This window comes from Mesocricetus auratus, unplaced genomic scaffold, assembly GCF_017639785.1.
Source record: "Mesocricetus auratus isolate SY011 unplaced genomic scaffold, BCM_Maur_2.0 Super-Scaffold_4256, whole genome shotgun sequence".
NCBI lineage: Eukaryota > Metazoa > Chordata > Mammalia > Rodentia > Cricetidae > Mesocricetus > Mesocricetus auratus.
The window spans coordinates 108,921,562-108,949,356 of NW_024429182.1; the positions used below are offsets into that span (position 1 = coordinate 108,921,562).

The window sequence follows — 27,795 nt, forward strand, 5'->3', positions numbered from 1 at the left end:
TTCTATGGCTTTTGCAATCTTTCTGCCCATTCTCCCCTGATATTCCCAGAGCTGTAGAGCAGGAATTGTGTTGTAAATATAGCCACTGGGGCTTCCTATAGCACAGTCAGTTTGACTAGTTTTCTGTAAGGGTCTTCTGTGGTGAGGAGTAAGAGCTACATCATTCTTGGGTGTGAGTAGCTATAGGACAGTTAGGAATTATGTTGGTTTAGTTAAGTGGCAGTAATAGGTTCTCCTCTAAGACCTATGGCCTCACTAGCCTGGGTAGTTGGCTAGGCTTCTAGTACCAGGCAAGATTTTCCTCCTGTCATCAAGCCTTAAGATCAATTAGATAGTTGTTGATTACTGCCAAGATATGTATGAGTGGATAATTTATTTTCTTTAGGCAATTTTGCATTTAAAAAATGTTGGCAAGTAAGTAATTCTGTTTCTTCATTTTAGTGATAAAATACAAAGCAATAAAAGTTAACTAGAATTCTGTTTCCCTGAATTCATTTCAGCAGTGTTAAGTTATACTGTCTCAGTATAGTTTTGGAAATATTAAAAGTCTTAGCTATTTAAAATAATGAATTGTCAAGAATGTGTATGATTATCATTTCAGGACAGTTACATGCATAATATTGATATGTAGATCTGGCATGATATTTACATGAGAGTGATTGCACATTAGCAACTTGTTTCATATCTGAAATACCTTTCCTGTGGGTCCTAAAAGTGCTTGTTATTCAAATCTGAGTGAGGCTTTGAATTTTTGGCTCATTGTTTGTACTCTGCCTCCGAACTCTTTCTGATTAAACATAAGACCTTTTCCTTGGAGAACAGAATGTGTTTCTTATTTTTCAAATGCACTAAACATTAAATAAGTGATGTAATAATAACTCTTTCCCACAAGCGCCTGGGCCCACTGCCACATCAACCCCAAATGAACTCTCAGAGACTTATATTAATTATAAGTGTGTTGGCTGGTGACTAGGACTTCTTATTGGCCTGCTCTGTTTTAATTATGAACCCATTTCTATTAATCTCAGTATTTCTACATGATCTTCTCTTACTGGAGACCATCTCACCCTCTTTCTCTCATCCTGGGATCACATGGCGACTGTCCCTCCATTTCCCATAATCCTCTTCATCTCCTAGACCCACCTATCTTGCTGCCCTATTGGTCACAGTGTTTTATTCATCAACGAATAAGAGAAACGTATTTACAGAATGACATCTCCCATCAAAGTGATTTACAAGCTGTCATTATCTTTGAGATTCTACCTGAGGTCTTGTTAAGTATGTTTGGTAAAAATATTTCTTTTTCTGTAGCTGTATTTAGAGAACATTTATCTTTTGGCAATATAAAGTTCCTTTGCTCATGACTGCTTACTCAGTATGATGAAGATCTAGGTGATTTAGGACAATTTGTAATCAATTACAAATGGGTTATGATTGCTTATGTACAAATTGAACAATTGCCTGTATGCAAAACAAAAAGGTAATCTGATGTTTTGATAAAATTACATTTACAGAATTATTCTGGTCTTGGTTTTTTGGCAAGGTAAATTCTTAAGAATTTCTTCTCACTGAATTTTGGATCCTCTAGCAGTGTTTCTCAGCCTTCCTAAAACTGTGACCCTTTAATACAGTTCCTCATGTTGTGACTCCCAGCCATACAATTACTTCATTGGTACTTCACAACTGTAATTTTGCTTCTGTTGTGAATCATAATGTAAATATCTGATATGCAGGGTATGTGATATGTGACTCCTGTGACTGGGTCATTTGACACCCCCAGGGGTCGTGGTCCATAGGTTGAGAGCCACTGCTCTAGCAACATCAGGATATAGTAACTCCTGTCTGAAATACTAGCTATTCCACAGGGTTGCTTTAATACAGACATATGAGACCAGCCTGGACAATATAGTGAGACTCCATTTCAAAAAGAAAAAAAAGTCTCTAACAGAATAGAGATAGATTTTAGAGGGGCTTCTAATAACAACAAAGCAATAATATTTTAAAATATTTAATGACAAATACATAGAATATTATTATTTATTATATGATTAGAATGACCTAGAGAGTCAATATAGGTTCAACTCAGCATGTTAAAAGGATATCTCAATACAGTCTGCTTATTTTCTAACATTAGTATCTTTGTAGACTCTGAACAGTTCTTCCTTATAGATTTTTTGATAATGATAAAGTGATTGTAAAATTAGATCAAAGCTTAATCTTTCTTTTTTTAAAAAATTATTTACAGGAGAGGACTGCTCACAATTTATATGGCCAATTTGGTAAGTAAAAATTTTTTTTGAAGAAGGAAAACATTGAATTGAGACTGTTTCCTCTGTGTTTCAGAGGCTAGTGCTGAATGGCGGGGAAGACTTGATATCATCTGATTCATTTCTGTCATAGTGGCTTTCACTTATTTGAGATAGGAAGCAATTCACTGCTATATGCCCTTTGGCTTTATCTTTTCTAACTTTAGGACTTCTTTGATGGGTTATATGTTGGTATCTGTATATCTAGCTCTCTCACCCCCTACCTAATTGTGTGTTTTGCTTGTGCTGTTGTTTTATGGGAGAAGTGATTTAAAGATTAGTTGTCATGAGTAGCCTTTAATATTAAAACAGTAGCACTACTAATCCTTAGACATAGTGTATTAACATAGCCATCTAAATCCCCAAGTCTACAGGGATTAAATCAATGGCACCCGTTGGTCGGGTAGTATAGTACACGTATAATCCAGGTACTGCTGCCATTTTCCCAGTTCACCTGTTAAAAGCATTTTTAATATTTAATAGTTGATATTAGGTAGTTTCACTGAGATTAGATAATTTACCTGGAGATAAGCTTCTGAGTTGTGTAACAAGGACTTACATTTCAGGATGTATTTTGTGCTACCACTTCAGGAGAGAATGGTTTCTTTTGGCTCTTGGTTTGAGGGCATACAGTCCATCACACTGGGGAGGACATGGTGGTAGAAATTCTGGGCAGCTGCTCTATCACATTTCATCTACTGCCAGGAATCAGAGTGAGATAAGTTTTGGTATTCAGCTTGCTTTTTCCTTTCTTCATTTTTGATTCAATCCGTGGCCCCAACATATAAAGTGGATCGGCCCTCCTCAGTTAAATTTCTCTGGAAACATCTTTACGTACCTACTCAGAGATAGATTTCCAAAATGACTCCACATCCAGTCGTGTTAACAGTTAGTGGTGTCCATCAGATGTAGATGTTCATTTCAATGATGAAACAGTTCAATACCATGATACTGTATTTTAGCTGATTGTGCTGGATGCCGCTAGCTTTTATGTCCACGGAGTCTACTGTCTAGTGGAGTCCCAGTCCAAAAAAATGAAATGTAAACTGTATGTGCCATGGGAGCTACAGTAAGAGTAGCAGCAAACTGTTGTGTGGTAGGGGGCTTCCCAAATCCTTTTTGTATCATTTTACCCATATCTGCCCAGGTACAGGAAGACCTGCAAGGTCCAAGCGATGTGAGAGATGTCATATATCAACAAAGCATAGGGCCTGCAGTTTGCTAAGTTATTTAAAAATCTCTACTGTTCTAATCTCCTTTAATTGCAGTGGAAAAGAAATTTCAGGACACTAGGAGAGCAGAGACCAATTAAAGGATTAGTTTTTGACTTTATTCTTTTTGAACAAAGAATTCTTCTTCTCTGTAAGCTCTGTCCAATGGGCTTTTCCCGTTTTATGTCTCATTGTACCATAACCACCTAGGCAGAGTCTGACTTGAATAGAATATGATCAGTGTATGCTGAATCAACAATAACCTTGCTAGATAGAGAACTCTAAGCTGGCAATGACCTAAAAGTAATTGTTTCGTTTTTGTTCTGTGCAGACACCTTTTGGAGTCTGTTGTCAGTCTGGCTTTACTTATTAAGATAATCTCTTTACCCCCTCACTTTCTAAGATTTTCTTTTGAAGAATTTTCCTGGTAAGGATGTTGGTGTTTTGTTTTGAAATCAGGACTTTGTTTGCCTCTTGTTTTTTTTTTTTCTTTTTGTTATAAACTGCTTTTCCTTGGTCTCTGTATTCAAACCCTATTTTCTTCTCCATGTTTTATTTCAGTGTTTTTTCCACTTTTTAATCTTAGCTGAGTCCTGTTTCATACCTTTGCTTCAGTTTAATTGATCTATTTACCTGTGTGTGCATATTGGGAACTGGAATCCAGTTTTTAATATTCTGCTTAATCCATTTTAGCACTCACTTTGAATGATGGTTTTTTAATTTTAAAAACCTGATGCATATCAGGCATAATAAAATCTAGAAAAAATGTTTTAGTAAAATACAACATAGCACACCAGTCAGTATATTTCTTCTTTCTCTCCCCATCTCCAATAGGGGCTTGCTGTACAGTCCAGGCTGGCTGAAGGTTCCTGTGTATTCCAAGCTGTCCCTGAACCCTTAATCCTTCTGCCTTAGGCATCCAAGTGCTATGCTTCTTGACATGTGCCACACCTGGACATATTAATTTTTTCCATAGTTCCTTGTTTATACATTTTTCAGTTCTTCAAATGATAATTTTATAATGTGAATTTTTTCATTACTAGAAAAAATAACATTTGGTGTTTTACATTATTGGTCAAATATGTCTTTAAAATTATAGGTAGTTGGAAGAGTTAAAATTTTAACTGAATGTGCAGGTTTATACTCTTTTCAAATTATAGACAGTTTTAAAAGACAGAAGTTCAAAAACATACCCAGTTCTACAACTTCCATCAGGAATAAACACTTCATAACTTTTTGATGTTGATACATTTACAGTCATTGTTGTACTTACCTCATTTTCTTGACAAGAGAGAGAACTTAAGCCAGGTCCAGATCAACACCTGGTCCTCTCCTTACCACTTTAAATGTCTGCTGTTGGGAAGAACTTGCCTGCACCTTTTCAGGATTTGGCATCCTAGGACGTTCCTGTATGGCTTCTGAGACTTTTCTCATGCTTTATGACAGGGTAAGTTGGAATGGTGAATAGTAGAGTGTTGATGGAAAACACACCTTCATGGGTCACTAGCAGTCAATTGTTTGTAACTGGAAGCAACTGGAAAATGAATGAATGAATGCATTTTGATAAACTCAACCAGCAGTAAGCTGGGTCTCAAAATGTCTGTGGAATGTGACCTATAAATCAGAATGTAATGTTATAGTGATTTAATATCTTCTGATTAAAATCCATAGTTTTGCAGATTTTATGCAAAATGTGACTTTGAACAGGTTACATTTTCCTTATAACTTTGCTTCTCCTCTTTACCTTCTTCCATACTGCCCCCTCTGGTGAAGTATGACATGCACATCCTCTGTGGGACCTTGGCATCAGCTCTTCTTGGTCTCCAGTATCTATCTGAATGTTTATCAACATTTAATTGTTTTTCCCTTCTTGTTTTATTGCTTCCTTTTTGGGTGTGTAAGCTTCATGTAAGGTTTGGGCATTGCTGTACTGTGATTGGAAAAGTGCCTGGTGAGCACTTTTTGATGTAAGTTGCTGAGTGGATTTGTTAGACAAAATATTCCTCAAAAGGAGGGATTTATTTCAAGCCTTGATATGTTTTACCTATGTTGTTTTGATATTTTGGTGATTGTGAGACTCAGTTGAAACTGAGTGTGAACACTTTTGCTTTGAGCTTTGGAGAAGGAGGACGCATTTAAGATTGCTGTGCCACAGAACCATGTTATTGTTGGCCTTGGGATTGTATTTTTGCCTTCCCAAGTGTTACGAAGTTGTGGCTAAAGGTTAGGATAAGCAGGGAAGGATAAGAAATATAGTGAAAGCTTACCATATGTTATATGCTCTAAGTTGGGGTTACCAAACTAAATCAGTTATTTTAGCTAGTCCACAAAACATGATGTACTAGTGGGATGGCTTGACCATGTCATGAGTGTACTGGGTCTAAATGTTGATAGCTGTGTTTAAGGTGGAATTGCAGGCAATAGGTAAAGAAATGTGAACTCTCTCTGGGGATCTCTCGCCTGTTGTATTCTTGTAGTACAGGGTTGTCTCTCCTGATGTTTGCGTTGTGGAAATGTTCTCCTCGCAACTCTCTTGTAGCTAATCTTAGGGCTGATGATATTTGCCTCAGTAAGTATTAGTTATTAAAATAACTTTAAATTAATAAGCTTTAAAAATAGACTTACAGCAGTAAAACTTTTATTTAAATCTAATCTAGTTAACATTTTAGAATGGAAATGTATACTTTGAAAAAGTACTGTTTTCTAGATTTCCAAATTGACAGCAAATTATTTGTCAAAGGTCAGATTAATAAAAGGCATATTAAACATTATAAAATAAATAATCAAATATTATCTCTGGCTTATTCCCAAAATAATAGCAATAAAATGATGGAAAATTTTCTGATGCCAAAAGCAGTTATCCACATGAGTGCCAGCTGCTAAGATTTTGCTTTGCCACACTGTGATTTAGATCACCTAAGCTATGCTTACATTCATATGAGTTTTATTATGTTGGTTGTGCCGATGCCTAAGATTTCTAATCTTTCAAGATCACCGTATGCATCAGGTGTTGTAAGAGATGTCAAGTCTTATTCTTTTATTTTTAGCTTACTTCTAAGAAAAAGGATTTCATACATGAAAGTATAAGGTTTCCAAAAGGAGCCATAGAGAAGGATATTTAAAGTCTGATATTCTTTTTGTTAGAATTAATCTGAAACTTAAAGAGTAAGACTTGAGGTCTCTTACAACACCTGGTTAGCATATGATGGTTATGAGTGACTTCCAAAAGGAAGCTTTGCTTTATAATTTTATTTATGACACCAATCATTTAATAGAGTGTGCTTTTTAAAATTATATATACTCACACACAAACTCATAGCCTTTTTCAGTGTTAAGCAAACAGTATCTTTCACTAGAGTATCTGTATTTCATATTTTCAACATAAGGTTTGTAAATGTTGTTTCAAGTTTTGTTATAAGACCACTTCAGTAATTAAATTTAACAAGTGTTCATTATCAGCTGTGCTGGGCACATGAGAATAAAAATGTAGTACAAGAAAGATTGTGAAGTAGGTGGAGACACTTGATAGATGAACCCAAAAGAAATAACATTAATTGAAAAAAAAGCTGATAAATTATCTCAAATTGCTCCCCCAAGCCTTCCCTTTTGTGCAATATGCATCAAACATCCATCCAGTATTTTAAACCAGAAACTCAAGAATTCTTACGCTTTGCTTCCCTTCATACTCCTAGCCTGATCCGCCGGGAAATCATAATCTACTTTATCATTTCCCTTCCAGCATAACTGTAACCATAGTGTAAGAACTCCCATCTCTCCTGAGCATCCAATAGCATGGAGTCCCTGAATTCTGTTGTCTACACAACAGCTTCTTCTTTTTTTTATTTCTTTTTTTATTTTTTTATTTTTTATTTTATTTTCCAGTTTAAATTTAGATAAGAAACAAGGTTGCTTCACAAGTCAGTTCCAGGTCCCTCTCCCTTTCCCTCCCCTCCTCCCGTGCCCTTCCCCCAACCCCCCCCGTTATCCCCTCATTCCCCCAGGGAGGGTGAGGCCCTCCATGGGGGTGTCCATAGTCTGTCATTTCATATAGGGCAGGGCCTAGACCCTTCCCCAAGAGTTCAGGGTGAGAGTGCACCTCACATTGTTCTATGGGAGTCCAAAGTCCGTGTGTATACTTGGGATGGGTACTGATCTGCTGCCCAAGGCTCAATAGATTACCTAGGCCTCCTCACTGACACCCAGATTCAGGGGGTCTTGATCAGCAACAGCTTCTTGTTTAGAAATGGGTCGGAACATGTTGATGCTATACTTGAAATTTAGGTTGCCACTCTCACCCCTCGCCAAACTCAGATGCCTTCCTGTGGCTCCCATGGTTCTTACCCTTACCACTACTTTTCCCAACCTCTCATTTGTTCCACTCCCCTTTCCATGAATACTCAAGGTCTTAGTTCCTTACACCCATGTATCTTTTGATTTGGAAATCTGTTACTCCAGATTTCTTGTGACTGGTGTCATCTGATTTACACCTCATTCCAGTATTAGTTGCTACTATAATTAAAGACATTTCCTTTTACTTCTGTAACTCATATTCGTTTCATAGTACTCTTAAACAATTAAGAAAATAATTGTGAGCATGTGTTCATGTGCATACATGTGCTTATGTGTACATTTGCCCATCCAATAGTGTACATGTATAAGTAAAAGGACAACTTCCTGATGCCAGTTTTCACATTCCACCATGTGGGAGCTCAGTACCAAGCACAGCTCATCAAGCTTTGTGGTAATTCAATAAATAATTATGACTATAGCATGGGAGCAAGTATTCCTGTAAAGTTTTCTGGCTGTGAATGAAGAAAGGCTAGGACAGTAGACCTTTTTAGATCATGTTTTCTAGTGAAAGGATAAAATGTTTTGGAATGTGAACAAACACGATTTGGTATTTAGGGAGGTTATGACTTTGGGAGATAATTTTGTTCTCTGCTTCTCATCCTGTATGGCTGCTTGGATAATTTGTTCATTCTAGGAATGTTATGTGTAGAGACTGAAAGCTGGAGCCAGTAGAGAACCTATTCTGATTGGTTTGGCAGTTTACTACAGGACCAGCCGGACCCGCCTTGAAAAGAAAGTGCAAACTTCTCTTGGGCATACATATCACACCTAGTCTTTGTATATCTTGCTTTCTGCTTGGCATGGGAAGATAGTAAAGATATATGTGAAATGAGAACGTTCACATAGAAGGAAACTCATTAAAATGAAATAAATGAATATAAAGGAGCTGGTGTAATGAAGCATTGTATATGGGATATAAGTAAGAACAAAAGAAAATAGTGCACGGGGTCATAAAGGAAAGACAAAAATCCCAAAGCAAGCAAACTGATTCCTGCATCCCTCCCCCCCAAAAAAGCCCAGTGGAGAAACAGTCTCTATTGACAGATTAAAGAGCATGCTAGGTTGGCATGTTTGTCCTTCCAAAGCTCACATTGAAACCGAATTGCTTTTACAACACTGTTAAGGGCCTCTCCCTAGGCAGTAGGTGAGGGCTTCCCTCCCTCCCCTCCCTCCTTCCCCTCCCTCCCTCCCTCTACTCCCTCCCTCTACTCCCTCTACTCCCCTCCACTCCCTCCACTCCCTCCACTCCCTCCACTCCCTCCACTCCCTCCCTCCCTCCTTCCCTCCCTCCCTCCCTCCCTCCACTCTCTTCACTCTCTTCACTCCATCCAGCTGTGTGTACTGTGCTATGTCTTCTGCTATATTATGTTGGGTCAAGAAGGGCCTTTCCTGTGGCAGTTTTTTTTAATTGTTGAGATTATAATTTATATACATTTCTCCCTTCTTTTCCTCCCTTCAAACCCTCCAATTTACCGCCCCCATTCTCTTTCAAATGCGTGCTCTATTTTTTCCCCACTAATTGTTATTGTCTATATCTATCCGTCCTGATCAGTGCATCAGTGCATGTAATATTCCTTGCATGTATGTTTTCAGAGCTGACCATTTGGCACTGGACAACCAATTGTTGTGCTCTTCCCCTGGGGAAGACCACCTCTTCTGCTCTCAGTGTTCCCAGGGCAGCAAAAGTCTTCAGCTGCCAGACCCAGAAGATCTGACAGACTCTCCTGTTGAGTTGAACCTGTGGGTTGACCAGCCTTCCTTGCTAGTCAATGCGTGCCAATTGGTTTCCCAGGTGTCCACAGTTTGGAAAGGGTCTTGGCAGCAGTTGAGGCAGGTTCTTTTTTTTTTTTTTTTTCTTGCTTAGTGGCCAACTTTGCCACATTTGAAGCAAGCTCCAGGTGAGGGTTTTACTGTGCGCATCCATCTTCTTTGGAGGAGATAGAGGTGCTGCCTTATTCTTGGATCTCTGAACCATCTGAGATATGTCTATTAGGCATATCTGAGTAGACAAACTTTGCTTGTTTCTAGTTACTGGATTTAAGCTTAACTTTGGAAACATATACAGGGGACTAAGTAAGGCTTATCTCAGTAATTATATTAGTAGTTATGACTGCAATTAAACAAGTTGGTCATTTATAAGATGACTGACTATTAACATGTGTTCCTTAACTCTGTAAACATGTTAGGAGCTTTCATAAACTAGGACTTTATAGCTGGGTGGTGGTGGCGCACGCCTTTAATCCCAGCACCCGGGAGGCAGAGGCACGCAGATCTCTGTGAGTTTGAGGCCAGCTTGGTCTACAGAGGATAGGCTCCAAAGTCACACAGAGAAAACCTGTCTCGAAAAAAAAAACAAAAACAAACAAACAAACAAAAAAAACCCCAAAAGTCTAGAACTTTGTAACATCCCTCTTAGGTTTATCCTTAAAAATAATGATTTTAAATTGAAGCTCTTCTAGGTGTCAAAATAAAACCTACTAATCATAGAGGGTGCAGTAAAGGAACCAAAATAGCTGTGCTGTGGGTAAAAACAGAACAAGTTTTTACTAAACAGGTAGGGCTGTCTCCTGAGAAGGCAACGAAAAGTGGCAGGGGAAAGATCCTAGGGCGAAATGGGATCAGGAGAAAAATCGGTCTGTGAGCTGGGATTGGGCCCATGAGGAGGGGACTGAGGGAGCTCAGACGCCAGCACTGCCATTGACAAGCCATGGGGGCCTCTGCCCAAATGTCCAACTCTGGGAAAAGGACCCTCTCAGGGCACCGGAACTCTATTATAGAATATATATCTTATTTATCAGTTACCTTATATATCAAACATGTTGCCGCTTATCTAAATCCTCTAGAAGCTTGGTATTGAACCCTTGGAAAAGACATAAGTACTTACGTGTACATCTCTAAATCGGCTTTTGTTAATCTGAATAGACCTTTATAACCTTAAATTTTTACCACCATATAGAGTATATTCTAAAGCAGAGTTGAATCACAAATAACTTTACATTTCTATCATCATACAAAAGTTCATACCAATCCAAAATATTTGAGACTTATTGCTTCCTTAGTCTAAAAGGTGATAGAATGAACAGAAAGCTCATTAGGTCTAAGAAGTGTCATATGATATGTACTCTTTAACCATAGTAAAAGATGCCAGCCATGTGGCTGCCTGCATCATGATGAGGTCACCAGCCAAGATGGAGGAGAGCTACATGATTGCTGTTTAAAACATGTTTTCCTAAAACAATAGTTGATTGAATCTAAGCTACATGCACATATATGCAGAGTTGAATCCAAGTTACATACACAATCATGCAGTTAAATCCAGCCTACATTCATACGTGTAGAGTTAAATCCAAGTCACATACGTACACACACACACACACACACACACACACACACACACACACACACAACACACTCATTCACTCACTCACTCACTAAACAGGAGTTAAATACATAAAAAGAAAGGGAGAACCATTGTGTGCTGAGCAAGATGAAGCTGGTGTCTCCATCTCTGACTCCCACATTGCAGCAAACATAGTCTATCTCAATATTCTTTAACACTTGAGACTTTGAAAAAATGGGTGAAAGCAAGCAATTACTCTTAAGTGGAACAGTTGTAGTATAGAACATGATTGTTTCATTTTTGGCTTTTAATTAAGGAGTTCTGGGATTTCGTAGCAGTCTTCTAAAAAGTTTAGCACCAGTACACCAGGTGTAGGGAGTCCTATGGGACAGAAGTATAGTTTACCCCTCTGTAATAAATCATTTTATGCCACTTCAGTCTAAGAGGTAGACACTGCTGATACAATTAAGGATTAAATTATTTGTGTCATGAAATTAAAACCAAAGGAAAAAGCATCTTAATTAGTATTCATTTATTCAACTAGTAAATTCCTGAAAATATCTTACTTTGTAGCTCTTGATCATATGCCTTAAGTGATTTTGTAATTTTTATTTATCTGTTTTGACATAGCTACTATTTAATTTAATATTTTATGAGCAGAAGTAAAGAATTGTATTTATGTGTATTATTTATTGTGCTTTTTCCTTTGGTGAGATACAAACTCTGTAATTTAATACATCATCTTTATAATCTTGAACAAAAAATTGTAATACTAAAATATCTCCTCAAAAGAATTTGCAGGTAATGGTAAAACACATTTAATTTTTAAAATACCTAGGATGTACATCTTAAGGATGTACATCTGAAAACACTATATTATCTGTTTAATGTTTTGTAGGACTTATATACAGATGAGTTCTCATGTCACAAAGCTTAACTCCATTTACTAAATAACATGTGAGAATGAGATCTATTAGTTTTTTTTCTACCCATATTATCCTGTGGTAGTTATAGGGATTTCTTAGCAGACTTCTGTGGAAATAGTAAGAACTTAAGATAATGCTTAGTGGCATTGCTTAATGGAAATGGGTTATTGTTTGTGGCATTGCTTAGATGTATTCTTTAATACTTAGATTCTGGAGTTTCTGGTACTTTGTCAGAAGATACATTGTAATTAATTCAATAAAGTTAGTTATGCAATGAAAAAATTTAAGGATATTGGGTTTAAAGTCTAGGTAGTAGTTCACTTAAAATGTATCTCAAAGGCAGACCATGTTTTTTAATCTCCAAAAGTTATTAACAAAGCAGAAGATGAAAAAACCCTAGTTCAATTTAAAGTGTCATTTGATGAAAGCCACTTTACTCTGTAATGTCCATTATTTGCTAGAAAGTTACAGGAGGCAGACAAGCATTCCTTTTCATGAAATTTGATCATGTATTTATGTGGGACTGCTTAAAGAAAAACAAGAAAAAAGTAAAATGGAAAGAAATACTTGTTTGCTAAAAAAAAAATCTGCAATGGCAACATAAGCCAAGTCTTGTCTTACAATTGTAGTTTTTTTTCTTGGTAGATGACTAATAGCAACAATAATCAAATAAAGATGTTTCTGTGTTTGAAAATGTAGCAACAACCTGGTACAGGCCAAGAGATAGACCACAAGGACAAGTGGAAGGCAAGTTTCTTTGGACCCAGAAACCAAAATTCTGTTACTGTTTTCATACCTATTAGTTTCTGTATAACCTACTTGCTTGCATCTGATTTGCTGCCCTGAGAACTCCGAGGCTGTGGCAGTACTGTTCTTTACAACTTGTTTCTGCGAAAAAATTCTATCTCTCACCTCTTATTTTTTTGAACAAGTCTTGCTCATACCATTTTACTTATTTTCTCAGTTGTGCATAGTGTTTTACGATAGTGCCGAATGCACAGAAAATTAAACGACACAGACATCTTATCAGCAAACAGGGACGTTTCAGTCACTCTTCCCTTTTATTGTTGCATGGTAGTCAGGATCATGTGTGTGAAGTCTTCACAGCACAGATGATACTGTCTGTATTTTTGGAGAACTTTGTATTAGGAAAGTACATATCACCAAGTCAGAAAATAGCATTAGGTTGAGATCCACATCTTTATATTTTATTATGATTTTGTAGTACCTAAGGAATTGAACAAAATTTACATATTCTCAAATATGTAAAACATGTCTGTTTTAACTCTTTAACTGCCTTTTTCTTTGCATATGCACATAATATGATTAAAAACAGTTGGTGTTCTGTTTTTAAATGATTGTAGTGCTTTTGAATAGGAATGAATATATTGAAAGGTATTTTGTGAATTATAATTGTCTTTCAAGTTTAAAATATCATATAATTGTAACTACACAACTCTTCAAGATTTAACAGTTGGATGCTTAATAATTGTATTTATGATTTATGTTACTGTGAAGACAGAATAGAGGATTATTTTTCATGAAAAAAGGATTGGAAATTGGAAATATTTTTAATCCCTTGTAAATTCCTTCTCTTATTCTATTGATAAAATTTAAAAAAAATCTTAGTTTTTCAGAAATTATCTTGTCAATATAACTAAGGTTTCCTTCCTTCCTTCCTTCCTTCCTTCCTTCCTTCCTTCCTTCCTTCCTTCCTTCCTTCCTTCCTTCCTTCTTTTTTGAGACAGGTTTTCTCTGTGTAGTCCTGACTGCCTGGCTGTCCTAGAACTCACTTTGTAGACCAGGATGGGTTGGAACTCACAAAGATCTGCCTGCTTCTCCCCCACCCCCACCCCTTCTGCTGGGATTAAAGGTGTGTGCTACCACCATTTGGCCTGATTAGGTTTCCTTTTTTTTATTTTTTCATTTATTTTTATAATGCATTTATTCTTTAAATTTCATTTACATTCCAACAACAGTTCTCCCTCCCACCTCTCCTGCAGTCCCTCCTTACCCCTCTCCCATCCCACCCCAGAGTCCACTCCTTCTCACAGATAAGGGCTCCCATCAGCAGTCAACAAAGTTTGGCACATTAAGTTGAGGCAGGGCCAAGACCCTCTCCCAGGCATTAAGGCTGAGTGTGGCATTATCCCACCATAGAAAATGGGCTCCAAGAAGCTAGCTCATATACCATGTTTGTGTTGTGGTTCTACTGCCAGGGGCCCCTTTGATAGCCCAAGCTTCACAACTGTCTCCCATATATGGAGGGCCTAGTTAGGTCCCCTGGAGTCTCTACAGCTGTTGAGTTCATGAGTTTCCACGAGCTGATCAACTGTCTCTGTAGATTTTTTCATCATGATCTTGACCTCCCTTGCTCATATATTCCCTCCTAGGTTTCCTTTCTATATGCAAAGAAAAAAAAACCAAACATGACCAGCAAAGAATGATAAAGACCAAAGAGAGTGATGTGAAGTGTGAATAGATGCCTCTGAATGTAAAATGCAGATTGTAATACTGAGAAAATGCCATATGACAACTAGCTTGTCTACTAAAAAGATAAAGCTTGGTCCATTATTTACTACCTTTGCCTTTTAACCCACTCCTTCAAATCTCAATGGGATGGATGATAGTGAACATGTGAAAAGGAGTATGTCTACAAATGCTGGAAGAGACCAGACACTTTGATGAAGCTAGAATCCTAATAAATCACTGTAAATAGAAATACAGGGAAGGATAAAGTACACAGGAGCGACTGCTATAAGAGGGGTTGGGACCTTTCTTCTTGTTGGAACTATGAAGAGACTGTCTAGGGGATTAGTAAAGATCAGGACTCTTTAATTAACGGGATGCATTTGGAAGAGTGGAGTCATTCCCCTTAGGAATGGGAGGGAACAGTTGGATGGTGCAGGATAACTTCGTCCAAGATTAAAAATATTGATGGATGTTAAATATTTGGAAAGTTTTCAATCTCTGGCTTGCTTATCTGTCCTCTCTTCATTCCATTAGAGTGAAGTTTGCCAGTCACAATTCCCAGCTCATATTTTACTCCTGTTTTCCTTTCTTCAGAGAAAAGTTAACTCCATAACTGCAGTGGACGTTTGCATATTCATTTATGCTCATGTGACTGTGTGTATCTCTCTAGTTTTTAACCATAAACAAGAATATTAAGTCAATTTTAAGAGACAGTTGAAGAAAGTTAAACACTGCAATGCAGAAGGATCATGTTGAATACACATTTGATCTTAGGAAAGACACAGAATTCAGAAATAGGCTAAAGCCTCCCACCTATCAAGTTTTTTTTAGTAATTTCGAAAAGTACTAGAAATTATTAAACTCAATAAAATATTTACAGAAGTAAAAGATGCTGTAAGAAATAAACACAAATGTTTGACAACAAAAGCCAGTGCAAAGTGGTAGAAAGTTAAAGCTAAGCTTGTTGTCACAAAACTAAACAAAAGGTGGAGATGTGAAACCCTGAAAGGTAAAGATAGGATGGAATATACTAAAGGACTGAAGTTAGGAAAGAGAAAATAAGATGGGAGGGAAATAGTGAATAGATAATTGGGTATAATTTCCTTGAATGAAGAAAGACTTTTTTTTTGCACATTGTAAAATAAATTGTGACAAAGACTCTTTTTTAATATTCAGATTGGGTTTTAGAATTGTGAGGTACAAGAAACTTTTTGGAAGCATCTAGAGAAAATGCAGATGTAATCAAATTAGCCAGAGCAGATCCTGTTAAACAATGGTGGGATGTCTGTAGTTCTGAAGGATAAACTGGAAATTCTATGAGCAGGGGAACTGTGATGCTTAATCTAGGTGAAAGTGAGGCACTTTCAGACATTGGAATTCATTCTTCATCTGGTCTCTCTTGGAAAAAAAAAATCAAAACCAAAGAACTCACTTGAGAGTCCAACAAAATGGAAAGGGCTCCTAACCATCCAGGAGAGAGAAGACTGGGTCTTAGAAACAGTGGAACTCAATCCCCCTCTTCCCAGTGCAACAGTGCAGGGACCAGTCCTCCTGTACCAGTGCGATGCTACAGTCAGCTAATAGCCGTGTGCCACATTTAGATGGGCTGCTCCAAGTTCAGTAGGAATCCAGAGGCTCCATGATGCAGCATTTGTGTCGTGATTGAAAATCCATGATTACGGATGGAGAAATCCAATGGTGTAATAAAAAACATGTTTATTGAAACAATGAAAAAACAGGCAATTAAAAAGTCCAGAGGAACGGGAACAGGCTGCATAGGAAGGTAATGATCCAAATATGAAAGTGTGTGATTAATTTTGAATGTATAGTGTATTTTTTGGTGTCTCACAGTTGCTATTTGCTAATGTATGAGTTTATTGATTCTGAACTTTATATAGTTAGTACTTTAAATATTAAATTTTGAATAGTTTTTAATTTTTGCATCATTCAGTGGACAAAGTTTAGGATGCTTAATTATAACTTCAGAACAAACTACACACACACAAACAGAGCTATATTCTTATTAATGCGTTTATAATATATATGGGATATATCAGCTATCTATCAGACAAAAGCTGGGAAATACGGTTTATAAAGTGGCTCAGTTGGTAAATGCACTTGCAAGTATCCCTGATGGCATGAGTTTGTTTCCCAGAACCCATATGTTGGAAAGAGAGAATTGATTCCCTACCTTTGTCCTCTGATCTCTGCATATATGTGGAAGTACACATACATACGTACATAATACACACACAAATGAAATAACAAATTTAAAAATAGAGCTGTGAAATAAGAGAGTAAGTGAGATAGAAGTATTTTTAAAGTTCTCTCTATATCCTGACCGCAGTTTCCCCTCTCTCCCCCCTCCCAGTTCCTCCCCTTCCCTTCCCCCTCTCCCAGATTCACTCCTTTGTTTCCCTTCAGAAAAAGAGCAGGATATTATTCTAGGGATATTAATAGAAGATTTTAAGTTGTATTAATATCCTTTTTTTTTTTTTTTTTTTTTTGGTTTTTCGAGACAGGGTTTCTTTGTGGCTTTGGAGGCTGTCCTGGAACTCGCTTGGTAGTCTAGGCTGGTCTCGAACTCACAGAGATCCGCCTGCCTCTGCCTCCCGAGTGCTGGGATTAAAGGCATGCGCCACCAGCGCCCGGTGTATTAATATCCTTTTATATTTAAGGAAGTCAGTATATGACTGAAGTTAGTAGATCACAAAATATGAATTGGGAGTGCTGGAGAGATTGCTGAGCAGCTAAGAGGTATTGCTGCTCTTGAAGAGGCTCAGTTAAATTTCCAGTATGTATCTCACAACAGCTGCTGGGGTTCTGTGGGCACCTGCACTCATGTGTACCACCACCCACAACTGAAAATATAAAAGATCTAAAAAAGGAAAGAGGATGGTGTTGCAAGCCTATAATCACAGTACTAGGGAGGTTGAGGTAGGGGAATCACAAGTTTTAAGGTAGCCTGAGATGTATGGTTTATTGCTTTTCTACTTTCTGCATATGGCCTGTCTGTTTAAATGATATTTGAAGTCACTTTTGCTTTTACACGTCTGCCTTTACACCTATGCACCTGCTATAAGGTCTGCAAATTGTGCAATGATTTAAATGTAATGGTTTTACTGGAATGATTTTTCTATTAATATCTTATACTTAGCTGACTTCAGATAACTAAATTTAGAAATACTTTTCACTAGAGTATTTGTGATTCATTTTCTGGGAATATGAATTTTATTTTCAAATGCTTTCTTTATAGTATAAAGTAAGTTTTATATGCATAGCATTTTCAGTTGGTCACAAAAAAAGGGAAAAGTAGAGCTTGCCATATTTAAAATCACAATGAAAATGCTTGAGTTTCAATCAAGAAGGTTTCAGGGAAAGTTATGGCATTATCTTAAAAGTTTGTCAACTTTAAATTGTTGTTCCAGGGTTTGGCATTTGAAAGTTTTATCTCATTTATTTATATTTGTGTGTAAGTATGTGTGCTTATGCACATATGCTGCCATTGTGTGCCTGGAGGACAGACACAATTTGCAGGAGTGAGTTTTGTATCCTTCTATGTGGCTCTAGGAATTGAGCTGAGGTCATCAATCAGATGTGGCAGAGTATGCCCCTTGATCCACCTCATCAGCTCAAGGTTTATATTGTTAAACATACTAACCAGCAAAACCAAAATATCAATAAGTATCCTTTTTTTTTCAAGACAGGGTTTCTCTGTGTAGCTTTGTAGACTTGTAGACCAGTAATCCCAGTACTTTGTCTGCCTCTGCCTCTCTAGTACTGGGATTAAAGGAATGTACCACCACTGCCTGGCATAAATATCAATATATATCATAATAATATAGAGTAAAGCTAATTTTAGTTCTCTTAGCATTTTAATTTGTGAATGAAAAAAGGGACTTAAAAAAGGGACTTAAAATGTACTTTCTAGTTGTTACTCTTAAAGAAAAAAAAAATATTCTTTCTGTTAGAAAGTTTTCACTGCCCTGCAGTTAATGATACATATATATATACTATATACAAATGTTTAAATATATGGCATAAATGCATACTTTGCCATAGTTTGGAATATAAAATTCTATTTTTCTATACTTAAAATTGACTAAATTCATTTGGGTGATTGTTGACCCTTATGTTTTTTATGCCTAAAATAAGAAAACAGTGGCATTGAAAACCTTCCTTCTTTAACATGTGGCTTTAATTTGCATTTTAATCAGAGTATGGAAGTCATTACTCTGACATCTGAAACTGAGGTAACCATAAAAGTTATCACTCACAGGACAGCAGACCCAGCTTATTTTGTGTTTATTACTGGGTGGCCCTCTTGAAACTTTCCTGAACCTAATTGAATGCAGATATTAGAACATTAAATTAATTATTTAAAGACCATTAAATTATGACATTTATTTTGGATGCATTTAGTTGAATTGTGTTAACAGGATTAATACAAATGAATATTTGAGATTACAAAATCCTATGGCATGCATATTGATAGTATTTCCAGTAGATTTCTAGTGGTTATTTTCTGCCTAATTTGTACACAATAAAAGAAGTCATTAGTTTTATTCTTTCTGTTATTCCTAGTTTTCTCATAGCTGAAGACTGATGTAACATAATTTATTTCACAGAACCACCAGATTATTACTGATAATTTCTTTGCCTTTTGCTATGCTTTTTTGCCAAATCTTGATTTATTTCAAAATGTTAAGCTATTTCACATGATAAAAGTCTCTAGCTCCTTGTTGTTTATTTTTTCAGTCAACAACTACTTGACCATCACTTCCTTGATATCTAGCAAATCTCCTAGGAGGCTGATCATTCTTGCCCTTGGCATTTCAGCTCAAGTCCAGGAATTGTTAAGCCTTTGTTTTTGGATTCAGATGGCTGGTTTTGCCCTCTGTGTAAGTCATGTGATCTTCATGGCTATATTCTAGTAAAACTTTGATTATGGACAGCAATACTTGAAATTTTATAATTTTCACATGTCAAGAGAAATAGCTTCCTTTTGTTTTTGGTTATTAGAAGCATTTGTGTTTCATCTATACAAATAACCACACAAACTAAGTGTCTTGAAACAACAGAGATTTACTTCTTGGTTCTGGAGGTTAAAAGCAGCATGGTTCAGGACCTTCTACCTCTGAAGTTTTGGGGCTGAGGGTCCTCCCTGAATTCTGCCAGTTTCTTGGAATAGTTGATATTCTTTGGGTTGCCACTGCATTGTTCTAGATCTCTTTCTTAGTCTTAATTGGTGTCTTTTGTTCTATGTCTGTATGATTTTGAAAATGAACTCCTTTTCCCTCTTTCACATAAAGATACTGGTAGGTCATTTTTTTAGTGATCATTTCAATATGGTGTGACTTTAATACCTGCAGAGATCTAGTTTCTAATAAGTTCACATTCACATGTCCTGGGATCATGCTTGTTTCATCAAGACAGTATGCAATCTAATAGCCAACTTTAAAAATAATATAAAAGCGATTTCTAGTTTATGTGCCTTGCAGAATATATAATTGAACAGATTTGGACATCTATTTTCTTATTCTGCCAGAGTTGACTTTTATTAAACTCGTATTCTTACTTGGAAACAGGGTGGGAGTTAACATTTATTGAGCCCTTATTGATGTTTTCTGTCTTTAACATCTTCCATATTGTTGAATATTCAAGCAACAGCTCATAAAAGAGAACATTACTGAATTTAGTCACTCGGACTCACATTACATAGCTACCTAATAGTGAATTTAAGATTTGAATCCATATCTGAAACCTGTTCTGCTCTCTGTGTAGTTTCTTTCTGTAGCACTTGGAGTAGCTCCATGTCTTAGCCACATACTACAGCTCTAATTTCATTTCAGTTTCAGTGATCAAACGTTGTGACCAAAGGAACTTTTATGAGGAAAGGGATTATTTGGTTTACAGTAACAGGTCAAGGCAGGAACTCCTCACATCATGATCTAAAGCAGAGAGAAGCAAATGCCCATGCTGCTGACTAGCTTTCTCATGTTCTTTTGCCTAGGGAATGGTGTCCCCCAGAATGGGCTGTATATTTCTATACTAGTTAACAATCAAGACAAACCCCCACAGTATGCCCATGGACTAAAATGATGAAGATAATTCTTTCATTTAGACTTCTCCTGAGGTGATTATAGGTTGTGTCAAGTTGATCATTAATGCCAACCACCACAGTCCATATACTTAAATGTTGTGTTCTAAACCTTCACTGGGATGATTTCAAATCCCCAGTGTTAATTGTCTCCTATAGTTGCTTTGACTTTATAAATAGGAACACATTTAGACCGTGTGAACAAAAGTTGTAATTAAGGGAAGGGTATTTAGATGGCACTCAGATTGATGGCCAGATCTAGAGAAAAACTGGAATTTAGGACAGCCACATAGAGTCAGGCAGTAGGGCCTTTTATATGACATCACTGTCACCTCTAATCTCAAATTTCTACCCTTGGAAGGGATGTAGATGTTTATATACAAGTAACACACACACACACACACACACACACACACACACACACACACACACACACACAGTGTTATTATTTCTTGGCCATATGACTGTTACAAAGACAAAATAACATTTAAAGATATTTTCTAGGTTCAGCAGCAGGATTGCTCAGTGGGTAAAGGTTCCTGCCACCAAATCTGATATTTACTCCCCTGGATTCATATAGTGGAAGGAGAGAACTGTCTTTCCCATGTTGTCCTCTGACCTCTATATGCATGCTGTGGCAAGTGCCTCCCCCAGTAAACAAATAAACATAGAAATATATTCTCCAGTTTATATTGTTTTCTGTTCTCACATGGCATCTGTTTATTGATCTTTCATGGCATCTCCTTTCTTCAGTCCTTCTGTCCCATTTCCTTCTTTTCTCCTATCACAGTGATGATACCCTTGTTCCAAGATGAGTTTTTATTTAGTCACTATGGTCTTCCAGTGGTTGGAACAGAAAACACTCCAAGGAGAATCTGTAGTTTGCTGCTGTCATGTGGCTGTTTGTTTTACTTCACGAGTATCTATTCAGTATTTGGTATGTTCCCATCACTGTTGTGGATTTGTGCTGTGGTGCAAATGAAGTCAATGTACCTGTCTTTCCTGAGCTTATATTATAATAGAAAAACAGGACTATAACCACATAAGTTAGAGAAAAAGTCAAAAGTGGCATTGACTGGCAAGCAGATATGTGCCAAGTCTCACTGGTAAGAGGCAGGGATTTTGTTGTTCTGAGGTAGTAACACTGTGTAGTCCTCTGATAGGAGGAGATAGGTATTCGTGATATGTGTGTGTGTGTGTGTGTGTGTGTGTGTGTGTGTGTGTGTGTGTCTATGAATGTATGAATGTATGTGTGTGGGTATACACCCAGGCCACAGAGTGCATGTGGAGCTCAGAGGATAACTTGTGGGAGTTGGTTCTGTCTTCTGTGTGGGTCCTGGGGATAGATATCATGTCCTCGGACTTGGTGTTATGTGACTTTAACCCAATGGACCATAGCTGGCTTAGGACCCAAATCATTATAACAAAAAGAAAAAACAAACAAACAAAAATCCAAAGCTCTTTGGTAAACTTAAGGTAAAAGCCCAATATTGGAAGAAGTTGGATCATTTTGTTTATGCTCAAAGTCACTGGTAGACCTTGGAAGAGTCGTAAGTGCTCTTAACCACTGCACCATCTCTTTAACTCCTGTATTTTATTCCTAACAAAACAAATTTTGCAATCATTTCCTGAAATTTATGCCTTTCTTTCTTTGTTGCTTCACTCTGCCCTTTCTCAGGTTTCAAGAAACAATATTGTATTGGTATCTTCAATACAGCACACTCCAGCACACTTTGCATGTAGTAATGAAAATATTAGAATTATTTATCCTGAATTGTATTCTAGTACCGTATTGGTTGAAAAACAAGGATGGATTATAGCTGGTGTAGCATTAGCTGTTCCTAATTGTGGTAACACCCGTTAGGTCATGTTAGGGGTCATGAGGTGAGAAGGGTTGTAACCTGTATTCCAGATGCTTTTTAGCCATTTTATTTCATTATAGTTAGAATCTTTAAATTAGAACATTTTATGAATATGATTTGGACTTTTATAATGCAAGACAAATATAGTGTATTAATTCATAGAATCAATAAACTGTTTCACATTGAAACATAGTTTATAACTTCTTTATTAGTAGTCTCTTAAAACTTGATTTTCATGACCGTGTTTTAGAAGTCTATTAAATGTCTCTTTTTATATATGAAGTAGCATTAGAATGTTTTTTTTATTTTGACCTTTTATCTTAAAACCTTTTATTAAGTTGGCGACATTATTCATCTTTTGTTTTAAATTGACTAATTTAAATAATTTTATTACTTTATAATAAAAAGTTCATATCCTATGTTTTGCTTTTTTAAGAAAAGTTTAATTGTTGCTAAAATGTATAGATTTAGAAGTGCTAGTGATTTCATTTCTACTAGCACTCTATATGTATATATGCATACTATATGCATACTTGCGGTAGAAAGGAATTCATTGACTATATTGTTAGGCTATTACATTAAAATTTTTTATTGTTAAAAATTGTTAAAAAAGTGAAGTTCCTATGAACTCCAGAGTGTGTATATTCAATAGGATTAGAAGAAAATTGCATTTAGAGAATATTGCTTTTAATTACTAAATAGACATATGTACTTAATGTATTTACAAAATTTAGTTTTGTATTATAAATTCCTGTTAGTGTAATTTTATGATGGAAATAAAAATCAACAGGAAGGAAGATGAATGCAGAGAATGCTGGAAGGTTTTGGCATTAAGGGTAGACTGGAAGCTACCATTGTCTCAAGAAGATGGGTACAAACAGTTGTACGAGGAAAAGGCTGAGCGTTCTTAGGAACAACAAGGGACAGTTGCCATCTTTTCCAACTCCTGTTTCCTTTGTTAAGTCTCTAACAAGGTAATTTTGTTCCTTATGGCTTAAGATAAAGAATTCTCTATTATACCACTGTTTATAGGTTGTGAATCAGTGTGGAATAGTGCCGAAGGATAACAGTTAGCATTATGTTCAGTTAGTGTGAACTAACCAGTTAAGCACCACATTTGCAAATCAGCTTCAATTGGTACAAAACACTAAAGACTCCATTCATTCTCTTAGCACCATGGGGGCAGCAACATGACCTCCATTAGCCAGACCTGGTGGGCAAATGAAGATTCATGGTCTTCAGGTTGTGCCACCTGTTTTCCAGTATTGGGAACTTTATTTTTTTCTCTTCATGGGCTTCTCTGTTTGCTCTTTTCCTCATTTTCTGTACAAAAGTGAACTCGTATAATTCTTTAACTCAGTTAGCAGTGAGTAGTTCAGTAGAGTATACCAGAAAGTTCTTAATTAGCTAACAAATTCATAGGCATTTATATACACAGGTTACTTTAACACAGTGGTGAGTGATACTTTAGTAGGATATATGGACACATTATCAAGTATCTAAGTAACAAATAATATGTATTTATCTATACAAGATAATTTAGGATGTTGCTCTTCAGCAATTAAATTTTCTTGAGTTTAGGTAAGGGTTCTAGAAACTTGTTTCTCACTAACTGTATTGAAGCCGATATGGTAAAAGGATAAGGTGAGATTTTCTTCACCTCTCTCCCTTGCAGCATCTATCTTACTTCTTTGCCCCTAGGAACTTTTCCTTCTAATTTTTTTTGTGTTAGATACACATGCAATTTAATATAAATATTTAATGAAAAAATAATGTCCAACAGAAAGCAATATGACCGTCCCATAAATTTACAATTCTTTTATATTATAATCCACAGATAGTAAACTAGCTGAAAATCCAGAAAATATTTCACAGTCCTATTTTCAAAAAGGACAGTAGCTAGAAAGATGACTCAGTGGTTAAGAGCACTTGATGCTTTTGTAGAGGACCCAGGTTCCGTTCACAACCACCTGGAACTTCAGTTTCGGGGATCCAGTGCTCTCTGAACTCTGTAGTCACTGATTATGCCTGTGGTAAAAGGATAGCTATGTAAGCAAACACTCATACAAAATAAAAATAAACACAACACTTAAAAGGATAAATGAACATTCAAGCAGATGAGTGAAATCATGATCAGTTCAGGATCTGAACAAGAACGCTAGCAAAATGAATGTACATAAGCCATGTTGGAGGATAAATTAAGATCCATGGAGGAAAATTTAGCATGGAAGCTAGATGCTGTAAAAAGAACCAAACTTATGCTGGAAATGAGTCAATCAAGCAAGTAAAAGCAGAGTGGAATGCATACCTGGATATGACCAAGCAAAAGAATTAATTTTAGGGATAGAGGATAAGGGTAAGGTAATAATCTGATATATGTAAAGAAAGAAAATCACTGAGCATAAACAAAAATTTTAAGAACTCTGTGATTTGTTTAAGAGGTTAAAATAAAGGTTATTGGGTAGTAGGAGAAGCTGAGGGAGCTTCTAAAGGTATAGACAACATTTTCATGAAATTGTTGTAGAAAACTTAACAGAGAAATGGACATTGCAATGTAAGAAGGATATAGGGCTCCAAATAGCCATGGACAGAGAAGAACCTCTTCAAGACATACCACATTCGAGATGTCAAAAATACAGAACCACAGAATATTATTAAAAGGTGGAAGGGAAACAATATCAACTCATGAATGATAAACTTCTCAAGAATGACGTCAGTTCTCCCACCAAGAACACTAAGCAACAAGAAAGCTTGGAATGATGTACTTTAAGCCCTGAAAGTAAATAGATGTCAATTAAGATTGTTACATCCAACAGTCATCTCAAAATTAATGAAGAAATAAGAGCATTTTAAGACAAGCACAAGCTAAGGAAATTCATGCTATCCAAGCCAGTACTGCAGAGAATAATGAAGGAATTCCATGTGCAGAGAGGAAAATGAAGGACAGTACACCAGACATTACATTTCAGGATAGTGATTGATGAATAAGGGAGACAGACCTTTTGACAAATAATGTCTGCAGAATAAACCAACAAGCCCTCACTGCCATCAGTGGAGGAAGACATCTTGTAGCAGAAGCTAAGCCTGTAATATCTTTTATTTATTTTTTATTATTTTAATTTTAAATAGTTTGCTTCACATGTCAATCCCAGTTCCCTCTCCCTCCCCTCCTCCCGCACCCCCACTTCCCCCAGCCTCCCATCCTATTGCCACTCCCTTCCACATAGGGGATGTCTAGAGTCTGTCATTTCACTCAGCACAGGGTCCAGGCATTCCCCTAAGAGTCCAGGCTGAGAGAGCATCCCTCTTTGTGTTATGGACACACAAAGTCCGTTTGTATGCCAGGGATAAACACTGATCCACTGCCCTGGCTCCATAGGTTGCCCAGGCCTCCTCACTGACTCTCACACTCAAGGGGTCTAGATCAGTTCCATGCTGGCCTCCCAGCTGTCAGTCTGGGGTCCAAGAGCTCTCCCCTGTTCAGATCGGCTGTCTCTGCTGGTTTTGCCAGCCCATTCTTTGCCAATTTGCTCATTGCTCCTCTCTCTCTGTCACTGGGTTCCATGGGTTCAGTTCATTGTTTAACTGTGGTTGTTTGCCTCTGCTTCCATCAGTCACTGGATGAAGGCTCCAGGATGGTTATAGATATCAAGTTCATTATCAGGAATGGGCATTCAAGGTGGTCTCTCCACTATTGCTTAGCTTGCCAGTTGGCGTCATTCCTTTAGATCACTAGAGGTCTCACTGGTGCCAGATCTGTCTTCTAACCTATGATTCCCTCTTCCCCCTATATTACCCCCCACTCAACCTTCCTGTTCCCTCATGACCTACTCTCTCTTCCTCTTCTCCCCTTCTCTTCTTCCCAGCTCCTACTCCCCCTCACCCATCACCGTGTTCCCAATCTGTTCAGAAGATCTTGCCTCATTCCTCTTCTCTGGGGTATCTCTCTTAGGTTCTTAGCCTGTAATATCTTGACAACTAGTACATCATAAAAAACAGCAAACTGCAAATATCCCCAAATATGTGAAGCAAGCCTAAGCAGAAATATTAGTGCAGAAGGAGTCAGACTATCTGATCTTAAAGTATAATGCAGAGGCATAGTGCTGGAATAGAGCCTAGAATTTAACTCACATAGCCCCAGACACCTAATTTTTAATGAAGATTTAAACAACATGCATTGGTAAAGAACCACCAAAATATCAATAAAATCAGGTTTACTGATAGTGTTCTCCCAGGCTTCAATTATTTTGTCTCTGTTTTATCTATGTCACCTATTATAATGGAGTGGAGACTATATAGTATTTGTATATGTTGTTGTATTTTGAAGTTTGTTTACTTTCTTTATCTTAGACCAGAAATCCCAAGAAAGCAACTTTCTCCTTTAAAAGAAAGTATATATTTTGATCAAGCGTTTTTAAGTGTTTTGGCTTCATGCTTTGGGTCTTGTAGTGAGGTGTGGCACCATGACAGGGGTGTTTGCAAGAGGCTGTATAGAAGTAGAGAGAGAAAGATATAACCTTTAAAGTTGTACCCACAATGGCCTCCTTTGAAAAGTAGATATCACCTCCTAAAGGTTTTACCACCTCCCAAAACAGCATCATCAATTAAGGACTGAGAGTATAAAACCTGAGCTTACTGGCAACATTTTATGTTTAAAATCCAATGAAAACTCCATTCTTAGATGTAGTATGTGTGTTATATATCATTTGTAAATTGAATTATTCATTACTGTGAAGTGACTTTTGTTTCTTGAATTATACTCATATATCAAAACATATTAATGGCAAAAGAAATTATTGTTTGTTTTAACCAGTGGTTCTCAATCTGTGGGTTGCGACCCCTTTGGCAAACCTCTGACCCTGAAATTATTTCCGTTACACTCATAATAGTAGTAAAGTTACAGCAATAAAGTAACAATGTAAATAATTTTATGGTTGGAGGTCACCACAGCAAGAAGAAGGCGTCCAGAAGGTTGAGAACCACTGAGTTAAACTAACATTTATGCTTTTGTAGCACTGTGACCCAAAATGCTTGACTGAAACAGCTGAAGTGGGGGAAAATGTTTATGCGGCTCATGCTTCAGATAGAGCTCAGGTCAGCATGGCAGGCAGGGGATACTCTGTCTCCAGCAGAAATTAAAGGACACTTCTTGTTCACATGACAGTAGACAGGAAATAGAGCCTAGGTTAGACCCAGGGCTGATATAGCTTTCAAAGGCCATCATTAGT

The 27,795-nt window shown here is 37.0% G+C and overlaps 1 protein-coding gene across 5 annotated transcripts in view; it reads left to right on the plus strand.

Moving 5' to 3' along the window:
- Positions 1-27,795, plus strand: part of Tmem135 (transmembrane protein 135) — a 190,335-nt gene that overhangs the window by 40,839 nt on the left and 121,701 nt on the right. For all 5 annotated transcript variants that reach the window (XM_040728820.1, XM_005085366.4, XM_040728821.1 and 2 more), the window contains one exon: positions 2,246-2,279. In XM_040728820.1, the coding sequence (XP_040584754.1) occupies positions 2,246-2,279 (34 nt within the window). The remainder of the gene's footprint in view (positions 1-2,245; positions 2,280-27,795) is intronic.